We start from the raw sequence: 16,017 nt of genomic DNA, 5'->3' as shown, positions 1-16,017 counted from the left end.
TAGAGTCTGGCAGCAGTGAGGAAGAGGAACAAGGGGAGCCTGTTCCCAGTGCGCGTATGCACAGAGCTTCCAGAAGGCAAGAGCAGCTAGGATTGCCCCTCCCATAAGGTATAAAGGAAGTGCAAAGGTAGAGAAACCTTTGCAGGAAGCAACATCATTCACTCCGATCGGATTAAACCTTGAAGCTCTGTATGGACTTCGTACTTCGGTTGCTTTTTTTTACAGTTCATTTGGCACTATAGTTGTTGGCAGCCATTCAAAGGAGAGAAAGGTGGGTGCTTATCTCGAGGGACTGTTTGGGACTCATTACGGGCTGGGAATGCACATAATTCCCAGCATTGAAATAAAATGAGTTGTTTGGATTAAGCATGTACTTCATTACGGTCTCAGGAAGCCTTGGTCAGAACAGGGTCGTAAGTCTGTAAAACGTCACTTTTTTCAGTGCTGTAACTTCGAACAGTCCCTAAGTGAACAGATGTAAGTCAAGTACTATCTGTAAAATGTCAATTAGGAAATAAAAAACACTGGCTAATCCTATGGAATTAAAAGGTAGGCGGCGAAGAGCAACAGGGAATTTTACAAGGGCAGTCAGGGTGAAAAATTAATCCTGGTTTGTTTCAGTTTTGCCTTCTCTTGAATTCTAGCAAGATGCCTGAAAGGTATTTGTTCTCTTGAAGGGAGAATTCTCTTGCCTTATATCGGATTATTGGTTCATCCACTCAGTTCAGGAATTGACCGTATATCAGATTAGTACTTAAACCAGCCTCGTTCCAGTTTGAAATTTGTTGACATCTATATTTTAATACCAGATCTGAAGTTTGGACTGCAAAGATCTTTTTGTTTTCAGTGTAACGTTAAACCTTTTACCGTTCATGCAAACATAACTTGTTTCAATTCCAGATTTTCTTGGCCTTGTGAACTTTTAACCGTTTTGGGGAAGAAGAAGAAAAAAACCGCTTGATGTAGTTCTTAGATTAATGAGCGAGTTCCCTTCAAGTGAGATCATATAAAGACAATACGCTCTTGCGCCGAAATCTGATAAACATTGCTTAATGGTATTGAAAAGTTTATGTAAATAGAAAAGCATAAAGTTTGAGGAGGTTTCCGCTTGTAATATAAGTGGTCTAGCTGCAAAGACTTAAAACCCAGGTCGGTGTGTTTTGAGTTTGAAACATGTGAAGGCCTCACAGCCCTTCTAAGTTGCCCTCTTAACTCAAGACATATATCAAATAATTAGTTGTGAATTAGAGAACTTTAATGAGTCTGCAAATAAAAGTCAGTCTTAGTTCCCTCATCGTTTTTCTCTCCATTACTAGAAGGTCAGAATATTGCATAGGAGATGAGATAATAGAGTAGGGTAGGGTAGAGTGGAGTGGAGTGGAGTGGAGTGGAGTGGAGTAGAGTAGAGTAGAGTAGAGTAGAGTAGAGTAGAGTAGAGTAGAGTAGAGTAGAGTAGAGTAGAGTGTAGAGTAGAGTAGAGTAGGGTAGGGTAGGGTAGGGTAGAGTGGAGTGGAGTAGAGTAGAGTGTAGAGTAGAGTAGAGTGTAGAGTAGAGTAGAGTAGAGTAGAGTAGAGTAGAGTAGAGTGTAGTGTAGTGTAGTGTAGTGTAGAGTAGAGTAGAGTAGAGTAGAGTACAATACAATACAATACAATACAATACAATACAATACAATACGAAATAGAAATAGGAGACATTGGAGGTCTTCTAGTCCATCCCTCTGCTCAGGCAGAAAATTATAGTGCCATTTCAGACAAATGGTTGTCCAATATCTTCTTCAAAACCTCCAAGTTGTAGGGTTGGAGCCCCACAATTTCTGAAGGCAACCAGTTCCACTGATAAATTGTTTTCACTGTCAGGAAATTCCTCCTTAGTTCCAGGTTGCTTCTGTCCTTGATGAGTTTCCCTCCATTGCTTCTTGTTTAGCCTTCAAGTGCATTGGAGGATAGCTTGACTCCCTCTTCTTTGGGGCAGCCCCTGAGATATTGGAAGACTGCTATCATGTCAACCCTAGTCCTTCTTTTCACTAGACTAGACGTACTCAATTCCTGCAACCCTGATCATCTTTGTTGCTCTTCTCTGGACCTTTTCCAGAGCCTCGACATTTTTTTTTATATAACACAGTGACCAAAACTGGGTACAATATTCCACGTGTGGTCTTACCAAGGTCTTATAAAGCGGTGCTATATTTTGAATTGATGCTTGTTTTCCTTTCCTTTTTTTTAACCAAATTAAAATCTGAAAAGCTGAGCTTTCGCGAAGAGGTGTATTGCGTGGGTAATGCCCACCTGTGACGGGTGTTTTTGCTTTTTTAAAGTAAAATTTGAAAGGGCGTTAAGGTACAGTGCAGAATTGTGTTTTGTTTGGGTTCGTCTTAGCTTGCTCAGTAGATTCCCTTTTTCTCAGAAATGGTTTACTTTGCCTTCTTCTGGTCTGCCGTTTTCACTTCCCGATCTAGTCTGCAGCCTAAAATCTATGAACCAGCCCCAATCCTGCTTGGCTGTTTTGAGATCAGCCAAGCTTGAAGGGATATTATTACTCGATTTTTGGTAAATGAGTTCCTGAAACAGAGTTTCCTTTAGCTGTTTGTTTGAATGACCGGCTGTTAAGAAATTCAAGAGAATTTTCCCTAGTGAAGATAAATTTAGGGGTTTTTTCTTTGCTGATCTGCCTTGCAAAGAATGTTCCTGTCGGTATGTGCTCCTTTCAAAATCCAAGAAAGAAATACTCAGACTCCATGGTTCAGAGCAAAGTTCTTCTTTTACTGGAAGATGAAAAGGAAGCTACAAATGGAATTCCGAAAGTGAGAATTTGGCGCGCAGATCACACATACAAAGAAATGGAATTGTTCCCACCCCCCAAAGTCCAGAAGTCTCTGCCAATTAAAAGTTCCGAATATGATCATGTGAGCATCTTCAGGTAGTGATGAGGCCTCTGTCCGTTGACCTTGACATATTTTGATAAGACCTCGCAGCTGCGCAAAAAGGATAGAGGCTAGGAAAGAAATGGAAAATTGGAAAGAAGAAATCCCCCCCCTTCTTCTGCCCACAGTAAAAGAATGCAAAACACCTCCAGCTCTCTTCCCCCCCACAATTACCCCTCCCCCCCGTTGCTAATGACAGCCGAAAGAAGTAAGCCTAGTAGTAGAGATACTAAGGGAGAAATAAAGGATAATAGTTGGGGTACCCGAAGAGATCTTGAGGCTGACAGTTCCATAGCATGGAGAGATGGAGTTACCGTGCTGCTAGATTCTTGCTCTCTGTCTAATTTTGCTGAGCCTTGAAAGAGCACTAGTCCTTAATTTAACAGCTACTCATTTAGTGACCAAAGTTACAACTGCTTTGAAAAAAATTGACTTATGGCCGTTTTCAAATGACTGTTTGCAGCTGTTCCTGTGATCAAAATTCAGATACTTGGGCAACGGGGTTCATTTTTATGACGGTCATGACGGGATCCATTTTGCAACCTTCTGGCGAGCAAAGTCAACGGGGGAAGCCGGATTTCACTTAACAACCCTGTGGCTAACTTAACGATGGCAGTGGCTCGCATAACAACCGTGGCACAAGAAGAGTCGTAAACTGGAGCAAAGCTACACTTAACAGCAGCGGTCTTGCGTAGCAATGGAAAAGTGTAGGCTCCTATTTGCGGCCGTCAGTTGAGGACGACCTGTATTGCAGGGGGAGGCAACTATGGCGACTGGATGACCCGTGGACTTCAACTCCCAGAATTCCCAGAGCCGGCATGAAGGCCTCAGTTTTTCAAATCGCCGTAGTTGTTCACCCCGGGGAATATTAGCATGAGTTTGTCTGAATTTTTCGCTCGCCGCTTGCAGAGGTGGGTGATCCTTTTTGGGACAGTGTGTCATCTATATATATAGTGTACAGCACTGCAGGGTTCTAGATCAGGGGCCTTCAACCTTTTGGGCACCAGGGACCAATTCCGTGGAGAGAGGTTTTTCCGTGGACCGGACTGGGCAAGGTTTTGGGGTGCTGTCTGCACCCCATGGATGGGGCTTGGCTTGCTTGCGTGGCCTGGTTTGTGGCATGTTTGTGACCAGGGGCTGGTCCCAGACCAGCAGTTGGGAACCCCCTGTACTACATCAGGGGTGTCAGACTCAAGGTCTGCAGGCCAGATGTGGCCTGCGGGGTGCTTAGCCTTGAAAACAGCCTGGCCCGCAATGCTCTGGGCTCAGTTTTTACTGGCAGCGGGCGAGGAAAATTAAATTAAAAGCAAAACCAAAAAAAGGAGAAATGTTTTCCCTTTGGCATTTGAGCATCCAAGAAGGGACAGGAAAGTAGAAAGGGAAAGAGGAAAGAAAAAAGAAAGATGGGAAGAGAGCAAGGAAGGAAAAAGAAGGGAAGGAAGAAGAAAGAATGAAGAGGAAAGGAAAAAGAAGGAAAGGAAGGAAAGATGGGAAAGAGAGCAAGGAAGGAAAAAGAAGGAAAGAGGAAAAGAAGGAAGGAAAAAGAAGAAAAGGGAGGGAGGAAAGGAAGGAAGGATCCCCCCCAGCCCTTCCCGCCACCACCTGTGCCCCCAACATGAGTGGCCCTGCCCCACACACCTCGTAAACACCCCCCCCCAGGTCAAACACAATCCTGATGCGGCCCTCAATGAAATCAAATTTGACCCCCCTGCTCCAGTGTAACTGTTCCTTTAGTCTCTGGATCTGAAGGGCAGAGTTGACGTAGAAGAGAAATTGAACATGAATTCACCTCTTAAGTGTGAACCCTGCTGCTCCTGTGTGTGATACACCTGATTCGTCTGCAGGAGTCAAACTTTGGAATTAACTGTAATTTTAATCGAACTTATTGGAGCACCTAAGCGACACTGAAAATAGCAGGGAAAGGGGAGCGAGAGAACTGTGGGATAAAGGGGGGGAAAATAACATGAACTTCCAACTCTTCGGTGCAGTAGAATGAACATAGTAAGTTTGCAGTCTCAACTTTTTACTCATCTTCCATGTATAGTAATCACTTCTTTTTTAAAAAAAAAAAACACCTCTGATCAGTAAATCCCCAAATCAGAGTTTCATTTTTGTCTGCTTCAGGCACACACAAAAAAAAATATCTAGAAGCAGTTTCCAGATGGGTACGAAATTAGGCCTGGATTCTTCTCTTCAGTTAGAACAATTTGACCACCTCTGCTAGTTCCACCCGTTACTCTTTTGAACACCTCGCTTATAATAAGGATCTCCGAGAGCGTCTCTGGATATTATCACACAAGTCTCCAAAACAGATGCAACGGCTTTCATTTTGCTTCTGTTTTCCACTTACAGAATAACAGAGTTGGAAGGGACCTCGGAGGTCATCTAGCCCAACCCCTCCACCCAAGCAGGAGACCCTACACTAGTGATGGCGAACATTTTTTGGTACCAAGTGCCCAAACTGGAATGCGCGTGCATGTGTGCACGCCGGAGTGCCGGAAATCCAAATACCAGCTGGCTGACGCACACGTGGTTGTTTTGGGGGCATTTTTGCTGTTTCTGGGGCCATTTTTGGGGCCACTTCAGGCCGTTTTTCAGGTTGTTTTGGGGCCGTTTTTCGAGCCATTTTCGGGGCCGTTTCAGGGCCATTTTTGAGCCATTTTCTGGACCATTTTTCAGGCCGTTTTCAAGCTTTTTTGAGCCATTTTCAGGCTGTTTTGGGGTAGTTTCTGCCCCCCTGGCCTGAAAACAGCAAAAAATGGCCCCCAAACAACCTGAAAATGTCCCAAAACCAGCCTGAAAAATGGCCTTTATTTTGGCTGTTTTTCGGGCCATTTTCCGGCACTCCGCCACCTGCGAACACCACCTGGCCAGTGCGCATGTTAGCAGCCTAAAACCCGAAGAGCAGTGCCGACGGTGCGTGCGCCCACGGAGAAGGCTCCGCATGCCACCACGGGCACACGTGCCACAGGTTCGCCATCCAGGCCCTGCCCCATTTCTGACTGATGGCAACCCAGCCTCTTCCATCGAGTGCCCCCCCCCCGCCCCCCAAGTACGCTCACCTAGGCGGGTCAGTGGGGTTTCCCTTCCCCTTCTAAAATGTCCGTAAATATCCTCTCCTGGACTCCGAGGTTTCTTCAATCCTCCCCTTGGCAGCCCCCTGAAGCCCCGGCCCTAAGCTGCTTGGCGTGACCTTCTAAATCTCTCTGTTTTCTTTCCATAGCTTAGATACCAGCACGGGCTGGGGACTCCAGATTTAAGGCAGACCCTTCCCAACCTGAAAAACTTCCTGGAGCACGGCCTCATGATTAGATGGTGAGTAGCTCTGTTTTGCTTTGCACGACAGCGCGCCTAGCCTTCGACTTCACGACCACCCAACCGGAGCAGTGGCGAGATTCAGATTTTTTTTTTAACCGCTGGTTCTGTGGGCGTGGCTCGGTGGGCGTGGCTTGGCTCGGTGGGCGTGGCAGGGGAAGGATACTGCAAAATCCCCATTCCCTCCCCACCCCACTAACCTGCTTTCCAGCTCGCAGGGCAACCAAAGAAGACCCAGCCAATCAGCTGGGACTCAATGGGAGGCGGAGAATAGATGGGGGCGGGGCCAGTTAAAAGTGGTCTTTGTTGTAGTAGCGGACTACTCCAAATGTCCGCTACCGGTTCCGCAGAACCGGCTGAATGCCACCTCTAATCTGGAGGAAAAAGGGACTTAACGACTGTCACACGATCGAAATTTGGATGCTCAGGCATCTATTTATGACCGTCACGATGTCCTGGGGTCATGTGATCGCCATTTGAGACCTTCCCAGTTGGCTTCTGACGCTTCAAAGTCAGTGGCGGGAAGCCAAGATTCGCTTAATGACTTGCATAACAAACCGCAGGGATTTAAAGTTGTAAAATGAAGCACCACTTACTTTAACAACTTCCTGTGGAAGTTCCGGTCCCGCTCGTGGTCATAAAGTCGAGGATTACTCTTGCACGGATAGCCCCACACTTACGACAGTTCATTCAGCGACCCAACCCAAGTTACTGCGGCATTGGAAAAAAAAAAGTGACTTGTGAGCCTTTTTTCACAACCTTTGTAGCATTTCCCCATGATCGCGTGATCAAAATTCAGACGGGTGGCTGCCGGTTCATACTTACGACAGTTGGCTGTGTCCCAAGGTCACGCGATCCCCTTTTGCGACCTTCGGATGAGCAAAGTCAATGAGGAAGCCCAATTCACTTTAACAGCCGGGTTCCTGACTTATCAATTGAAAGCGACTCACTTAACGACTGCGGCAAGAAAAGTAGTACAACGGGGCAAAACTCACATATGTTTTCACATTTCCAATATAAATTTTGGGCTCAATTGTGGTCATAAGTCGAGGACTTCCTGTGGCGGATAAAGTAGCTAAAGATTAACCTTTTTCCCAGAAAATACAGTTTATGGGGAAATGGGCAATTCCTTGTGCTGTCTTTCTTACCGAAGATGCTCTTGTTGACGGACCTTCGGCCCAGGTCACTTATGATGATAAAGGCTCATTTTGCTCTCATCCAGGAATGGCTTTTGTTAAAACAGATTTTTTTTAACCGAGTCAAAATACCCCTGACTTGCTTAAAGCTCCCTGTAAGGCATGAAATCCGGAGAAAAAGAGGCCGTCTTTTTTTTTTTTTTTTCTTAAATGAAACTTTCACTCGGAGGCAGGCAGACATATATGGCTGCATTCTTAATTAAGGCTAGCAAAAAACAGAAAACGTGTTTTTCTTTGAACCCTCAAAAACAATCACATTCCAGATCCGCCATAGATTAGGAAAACCATAACTATGTAGTCCGTGTTCGCTACTCTGGGTTTGGGCCAATAGAAAAACCCATGGAGTAATTTCACTCTCATCGGTAGAACAAGGCCGATCCGTGTTCTCCCCGCTTCTCCTTCGGCCCACTCCCCATTTTTCCTCCCCCATCTCCCCCCTCAATTCCTTAGCCTCCCCATGGCTGTTGCCCATATGCTGGGCCTTTTTTTAAAAAAAAATTCTCTGCTTTAAAGGACCACATTTGCTTCCACATACAGACCAAACCAGAGCCCATCGAAATGGCTGGTGTGATCTGCTGTCGTCGGGGTGGGTGGAAGTTGGGTGATTCCCCCCCCGTCCCCCCATATTTTGTTCTGTTGTACTTTATCAATTTATTTGATTGTTATTTTTTTTTTAATTTTTGTTTTAAATATGGTATTACATTGTGTAAGCCATGGGCTCACCATGGGCGAATAGGCGGCAATATGAATGGAATGGAATGGAATGGAATGGAATGGAATAGAATAGAATAGAATAGAATAGAATAGAATAGAATTCAGGAATAGAATTCAGGAATAGAATAGAATAGAAATCTTTATTGGGAATAGAATAAAAATCTTTAGAATGGATCAGAATAGCATAGAATTCAGGAATAGAATAAAATCTTTATTGGGAATAGAACGGAAATCTAGAGAAGAGAAGAGAATGAGAAGAGAGAATAGAAAGGAATAGAGAATAGAATAGAGAATAGAATAGAATAGAGAATAGAAAGGAATAGAAGAGAATAGAATAGAATTCAGGAATAGAATAAAAACTTTATTGGGAATAGAACAAAAATCTATAGAATAGGAATAGAATAGAACAGAATAGAATAATAATAATAAAATAATAAAAATAATAAAATAAAATAATAATATAATAATAAAATAATCATAATAAAACAATATAATAAAAGTTTCATCAAGATCAAGAGCTGCTGCTTCCTGCTCGAACCGGTTTGTACAGGTCGCCCTCAACTTAATGGCCACAATGGAGCCCAACATCTCTGTTGTTGAAATAAGACATTGGTGAGTTTTGCCCCGTGTTAAGACTTTCCTTGCCACCGTTGTTAAGTGAATCACTGCAGAGAATAAGTTATTAAGTGAATCTGTCTTCCCCAATGACTCTGCCGGTCAGAAAGTTGCCAAAGGGAATCATGTGACCCCAAGACACTGTGACCGTCGTAAATACGAGCCACTTGCCAAGCATCAAGAAGCCACGGGTGAAGAGAGGCAACCTAGAACTAAGGATAAATTTCCTGACAGTTAGAACAATTAACCACTGGAAGAGCTTGCCTCCAGAAGTTGTGGATGCTCCAACACTGGAAGTTTTAAAGAAGAGATTGGACAACCATTTGTCTGAAATGCTATAAGGTTTCCTGCCTAAGCTGGGGGTTGGACTAGAAGACCTCCAAGGTCCCTTCCAACTCTGTTACTCCTATCTGAATTTGGATCACGTGACTATGGGGATACTGCAAAGGTCATAACTATGAAAAACGGTCATAAGTCACATTTTTCAGTGCCATTGTAACTTTGAATGGTCACAAAAAAGGAACAGTTATAAGTCAAGGACTATCTGTCCTTCTCTAGTTTTAATCGTGCTTTTTTTTACTTTGCTCTATATGGCTTTTGTTTTTGTTTCTATATAATTCCTGGTGGGGATCATTTGCTAGAGAGAGAGAAACAGGCAAGAAAATCCTGATGAAAGAAGCTTTGTAATAATATATATAATTAAATATAAATACAATACAATACATAATAATCATACTGATGTGGGCCATTATAAGTGACCAAAAAATAATGATTTATTTTTTTAAATTAATAGAATAACAGAGTTGGAAGGTTAACCTCCTGCTGAAGCAGGAAACCTTATACCGTTTTAGATAAATGGTTGTCCAGTCCATTCTTAAAAGCCTCCAGTGTTGGAGCACCCACAACAAGCTGTTCCACTGATTAATTGTTCTCACTGTCAGGAAATTCCTCCTTAATTCCAGGTGGCTTCTCTCCTTGGTGAGTTTCCACCCATTGCTTCTTGTCCTGCCTTCTGGTGCTTTGGAGAAGAGCTTGACTCCTTCTTCTTTGGGGCAGCCCCTGAGATATTGGAACCCTGCGATCATGTCTCCCCTAGGCCTTCTTTTCATTAGACTAGATATAACCAATTCTGGCAACCGTCCTTCATACGTTTGAAAATATTTTATCCACGCTAGATAAGGTCTGTGCTGCTAATTACGCTCTTGAAAGACTGTTTGCCAGGCCTTTGGCTCAATGCGAATGCAAGAAATCCACCTTCGTTTAATAAGAGGGGTTTTGCCCTGGACAAAGAATCTGCTTGGTGCTTTTGGGGGAAGCCTCGATCAGAAGAGAGAGAAGCTTTAAGGATTCGGCAAGATTGCCAGGCAGGTTGTTTAAATCTCTCTTATTCAAAGGCCCGACCACGTTCCACATCTGGCCAACTCAAATCTTCAGCCGGTATCGATCAGAAATCATAAAACCGACCTTCTTCATCCCACCGACCGACAGATCGCTTGCAGCGAAGACAACGGTGGGGATTGATTTGAATTTGGAGCCTAAATTTTACTGCCAGAAACCGTGCCGAATAAACCAAGCCTTGAATCTCCTGTGACTAATTATGTGTAGATTCTTAAAAGTCAGGCTGGGGGCTTCAGTGGCATTTTAACTTCAAACATGAATCAAGTTTCTGTCCCGCTGCCAAGAATCTTTTTTTTTTACGGTTGTGGCGGGATATGAATGTGAGCAATAAATTAAAAACATACAGATATGGGTTTTTTTTTTCCCCCCGAGGTGGGTGTTCCAATTAGCAGTTTAATCCTTATTAGGATGAAAGGGACCTCAGAGTCCTTATGCAAACTCAGCAGCTCCCGTATTCTTAGGTCGCCTCTTATAGTCCCTGGATTCTCCAGAACTCTGGTTGAAGACTTGAAGCGTGGGAGAATGAGCAGGAAAACCCGGTTTTTATTGGACGGCCAAATCCTACCTTCTAGAGGATTTTAATTTTCTGGGTTAGAAAAAAGCCAAATGTTAAGAGCTTTGGGACCGAAGTCAAAGCAACTCAAGACACCTGGCTTCGTGATGGAAGGGGATAAATTAATATCTGAACAGAACTTGAGTTGTCCTTGGTGTTTCCCTGAGCTTGGTGGTTTTCTTGCAGACGTTTTATTACCCAGCTAGGTAACATCGTCCGTGTTAAAAGGGAGCCTAACCAGAGCCTAATCGGGGAACCTCCCCCCCCCCCCAAAAAAACACTAACCCTGACAGTGCAAGACATTGAATATAAACAGAGAGCAAACGGTACTTCCTTCTAGCACTGATGATGTTACCTAATTGAGTAATGAAATGTCTACAACAAAACCGCCAAGCTCAGAGACAACCAATGTCAGCCTTGGGTCAACTCTGAGCTACAAATAATTCTCTTCTGTTAGCATTTTAGTTCCATCTCTGATCAGAAATAGAGAATGCAGAGCCCTCTGGCTTCAAGTACAATAGTCTACAATAAGTGTGGACTTGCGGTATATATGACACACATGGGATTTGAAAGCTTTAAAGTTATCTGGAACTCAAGTAAAGTAGTTGTGTGTTCCCTAATGTTGAATACCTGGCTAAGGAGGAAACAGCCTCTATCTGTTTTGGTCACTTGTTTCATTATAACTTAATCATTAAACAAGTAAGCAAGAGTTGGAAGGGACCTTGGAGATCTTCTAGTCCAACCTCCTGCTCCGGGAGGAGACCCTAGACCACTCCAGATAAATGGCTGTCTAGGGTCTTCTTCAAAGCCTCCAATGATGGAGCATTGATCACTTCTGGAGGCAAGTTGTTCCACTGATGAATTGTTTCTAAGTGTCAGGAGATTTCTTCTTAGTTCTAAATTGCTTCTCTTCTTGATTAGTTTCCATCCGTTGCTTCTTGTCCCGCCTTCAGGGGCTTGGAGAATTTCTGAGTTTCAGCACGGCCTCAAATCAGCTCTCTACACCCTGTGCAGATCAATACTTCAGCCGTAGGGTTATCTGCAAACCTCCCAAACTATTTACAGGAAGGGTGTCAAACTCAAAGTCCAGAGGCCAGATTCAGCCTGCGGGGTGCTTAGATCTGGCCCGGGAGGCCGGCCTGGATACAGAGAAGGGCTGGCCCGCAATGCCTCTGCCAGAGAAAATGGACCTCAGAAGGGCTCTGTGTGTGGCACTCCCAAGCTCCGTTTGCACTGGTAGGGGGTTGTAGGAGGCCATTGCAGCCGAAAACTGAGCTTGCAAAGGCCGCCTCGAGCTCTGTTTTTCACTAGCAGAGGGTTGCGGGACTCCGTTGCAACCCAAAATGGTGCTCAGGAACTCGTTTTCAGTGCCAGAGAGCTCAGGCCATCACAGGTGCTCCTGACCTGAGTGACATTGAGCTGGCCACACCCACCATGGTCATGCCCCCCCTCCCAGCCCCCCCCAAGGTCAAACACAACCCTGATACGGGATTGTGCAACCTCAATGAAATCGTGTTTGATATCCCCTCGTTTACAGAGAATGAATCTGAATAGCAGATCTGGGAGGGGGAGGTCTTGTGTTTCTCCGGGGTTCTCGGTAGCCCTCTGAAAGTTGCACAGCTCTTCCTCGAAGGCCCGCTGATTTTAACCCTCTTTCTCCTATTCCTTTCCAGTGATCGTCACCACGTTTCCAGCGCCATCCCCGTTCCAAAGAGACAAAGTTCAGCATTTGGGGGTTTGGATGTTGGCTTTTCTGGCAACCACCCATCTCCGGACAAGGGTCTTCGCAAACGGGCTAACTCCGAGAACGAGAGACTGCTGCACAAGTCCCAACTTCCGAGTCACAACTCAGCTTTCACCCAGCCCATCGCGGGAGAGGCGGAGAAAACGGCGGTCTCCTTATCCTCCTCCTTAGATACCTCCATTGACCTCTCGAAAGAGAGGAGCAGAACGGGGGAGGATTCGCGGCTCGGCGTCAACGGCGAGAACAGGAGCTCGAGCGGTTGCCGGAACCCTCCAGCTTCTCTCCGGGGACCTTCACGGGCCATCAACGGCCTCCCGTTCTCCAGCGAGCAGCCTGGGACCGCCGCTCGCGAGCGGCCCAGCATCTTCTGCGGCGCGCTGGGTGCCGAGCTGCTTTGTACTGTGGAGCAGGCGGAAGAGATCATGGGCCTGGAGGCCATGGGCTTCGGTTCGGGAGACCAGCTTGCAGCTTTCAACTACATCCCGGTGGATCACGCGGTGGCCGTGGAGTGCGACGATCAAGTGCTGGGGGAATTTGAGGAGTTCTCCCGTAGGATCTACGCCTTGAACAAGGACACCCCCACGTTCCGCCGGCCACGGAAAGGCTCCGATAAGTAGCAGCCAGCTGCGGGTCGCCGAGAGGAAGTTATCCGGAGCGGAGATAAAACTTGCACGCGTACTCCCGATCCGTTGCGCTAGGGAGGATCTTCAAACATGGCAACTTGCAAGACAGGTGGAGTTCAACTCCCAGAATTCTTCCAAGTTGCTAAATTTGGAGAGCCCCGAGTTACGGGGTAGGAGGATGGTAGGGGAGAAATTTGCTATGGTTTTGGAAGGAAGTGCCGAAGATCTCCCTCAACGACCACGTGGGTCATAATCTGCTTCTTCCCCCCCGCCCTCCATCATAAACCCTTCCCTCCCCGGAATTTTTAATCCTCACAAAAATTTCTTTGGCAATTCTTGGTCTTTTGCGTTACTGGTTCCCTGCTTCCCCCTCAAGTTTTATTATTTCCATCCTTTCAGGAGAAATTAGGTCAAGATTTTGCCGGCTTACCAGCAAGGCTGTGCGTATCTTCTCTCTTGTGTTCTCGACTGCTTATTGCTTTCAGCCAGGCCTCGCAGCTTTCTGGTTGAGAGGCACACAAGAGTGTTTGTGTTGTTGTTTTTCTTGGGAAGCGTCTGATACAATGGTAGGAAGACCTGGCACTCAGGAAGCCTGGGTAGAACTCCCAGTCCTGGGCCTCTTTCCTTATTTTTTTTCCTTCCTTCCTTCCTTCCTTCCTTCCTTCCTTCCTTCCTTCCTTCCTTCCTTCCTTCCTTCCTTCCTTCCTCCCTCCCTCCCTCCCTCCCTCCCTCCCTCCCTTCTCCTTCTCATTTCTTCCTTCTTCCTCTACTCCTTCTTCTTCCTTCCCTCCCTTCTTCTTTTCCTCCTCCCTTGTCCTCATTCCTCCCTTCCTCTCTTATTCCTTCTACCTCTCCCTTTTCCTCCTTCCCCCCCTCAACGATAGGAAGATCTGTCACTCAGAAAGCCTGGGTAAAATTCCCAGGCCTGGGCCTCCTCTTGTTTTTTTTCCTTCCTTCCTTCCCTCCCCTCCTCTTTTCCTCCTCCCCTACTTCCTTCTCCCTTGTCCTCATTCCTCCCTTTTTCTTCTCCTTCTCCATTTTCCTCCACCTTCACCTTCACCTCATTCTTCCCCTCCCCCCCTCCCTCTTTTCCTCCTCCCCTTCTTCCTTCTCCCTTGTCCTTCTCCTCATTCCTCCCTTCTTTCTTCTCCTTCTCCATTTTCCTCCACCTTCACCTTCACCTCCACCTCATTCTTCCCCTCCCTCCCTCCCTCCTTCCAATCTAACAATCCCACGCCTGCCCCAGGATAAAGAGTGGGACTTGCCCAAACACCCCGTGGACATCCCACGTCCTTCAGAGGGTGATGATGTGCCAGAGAGACGGATCATTGGATGGCTCCTTTTGCTGCCAGGAATAAACCGAACTATGCTTTCCGTGTCGCCCTGGTCTTAACTCCCCTGCGATTAAGGAGCTTTCTCAGTTTCAGGAATAAAATCATGTCTCGCTTTGAAGAAGTAGCCGACTATGCACAGACATCCTTCTCGGAGTGCCTCACGGAACCACAGACCCTTTAACAAACAAGCCCGCGGTCGCACGGCTATTCTTAGTCTTCTTATTGTTATAACCATTAAGATGTTTCTCCATTATTTCAACCTCAGTCCAACAGCGAAGCAGTTTACAAACACCCAAGCCAGGCTCTGCACACGTCAACCCTCCTCCCCTCTTGTGTGCACGTACACAACGCGCCCAGCGCGAATGATTCGGGGTTACCTGAATTGAATGGCATCGTCCTCTCGGGAAGACTTTTTCGAACCATTTCAACCCCCCGCCCCTTTTTTTAAAATAAATAAATTAAAACACAGGAAACCAACCAAACCACCCCTACTTTTTAAAATTGGAATCGTCTTCAACGGTTGACCAACAGGGCAAATTTTAAGTTCAGGTGAGGTAGTTCCCGACTGCACCACGAGTGGATTTTCTGGCCTGAAGGTCTGCCTTTTTACGGGGTCCAATAAGCCTTGCTTTTGCTTTCTACATTGTATATCCAAGTCTGGGCTCGGCCGAGAGCCCATCAATATAAATATGTATGGCAGAATAAAGATTTAATTTACTTCCCGGCTGACGGGTGCTTCTTTCCCCTCCCCCCACATTTTACTCGGTCCCTACACCTCTTGTTACATCCTCCAACCCCCCAAACTCAACTTTAACCTCAGACTATCCACTATTGACCTCACCCCATTCCTAAGAGGTCTGTGCATAAGGGCACCATCGTGCCTCCCGTCCCTGTCCTATTCTCCCCGTTTATTCGTCCCTATTTCCTGTATCCTTACTCGTGTTTATACTTATACCTATTATCTTGTAAGCCATTGACAAATCAAATAAATAAATAAAATAAAAAATAAAAGAAGGAAGGAAGGAAAAGAATGGAGGGAGGAGAGAAAGGAAAGGAGAGAATAACCATTCCTAAGAGGTCTGTAACCCCCACTCCTTTAAACCTTAAACTAGCCACGATTGACCTCACCCCATTCCTAAGAGGTATGTAAGGGGGTGTGCATAAGGGCACCATCGTGCCTCCCGTCCCTGTCCTATTCTCCCCGTTTATTCGTCCCTATTTCCTGTATCCTTACTCATGTTTATACTTATACCTGTTATCTTGTAAGCGATGGACAAATCCAATAAATAAATAAAAAATAAAGGATGCAAATGTTCGACATAGGCGACACACATCTACAAGCGGAGAAGAAGCAGAGCAATCCCCAAGATTGGTTTCTGACAACTTAAGTTGACAGGACAAGGAAGCTGGCTGGGCACGGCTGGTCTTTGGTGGAGGGGAAAGGGGTTGTCTGAAGTTCAGAGTTGTCTTCTTTTGAGATAAATTCGGGCTTTGTTATTTTACCCTCAGCCCAGGCGGGCCCCGAGATTAATGGGGGCCTGGCTGAGGAATGCCCCTTCCATCGACTTCCCCCTTTCTTTCTTTCTTTTTTTTTTCAACATTATC

The 16,017-nt window shown here is 45.7% G+C and overlaps 1 protein-coding gene across 3 annotated transcripts in view; it reads left to right on the top strand.

The window, feature by feature from the left end:
- Nucleotides 1-15,130, top strand: part of UVRAG (UV radiation resistance associated) — a 90,371-nt gene extending 75,241 nt beyond the window's left edge. For all 3 annotated transcript variants that reach the window (XM_087937805.1, XM_087937807.1, XM_087937806.1), the window contains 2 exons: nt 6,144-6,235; nt 12,385-15,130. In XM_087937805.1, the coding sequence (XP_087793931.1) occupies nt 6,144-6,235; nt 12,385-13,072 (780 nt within the window). In that variant the 3' untranslated portion in view covers nt 13,073-15,130. The remainder of the gene's footprint in view (nt 1-6,143; nt 6,236-12,384) is intronic.
- Nucleotides 15,131-16,017: the final 887 nt, after the last annotated feature.

The sequence above is a fragment of the Pseudonaja textilis genome, chromosome 7 (assembly GCF_049901715.1).
Source record: "Pseudonaja textilis isolate UNSWEBS1 chromosome 7, rPseTex1.2, whole genome shotgun sequence".
Classification (NCBI taxonomy): domain Eukaryota; kingdom Metazoa; phylum Chordata; class Lepidosauria; order Squamata; family Elapidae; genus Pseudonaja; species Pseudonaja textilis.
Note: the sequence above shows the minus strand (reverse complement) of the source record. Positions and strands in the feature narration are given on the sequence as shown.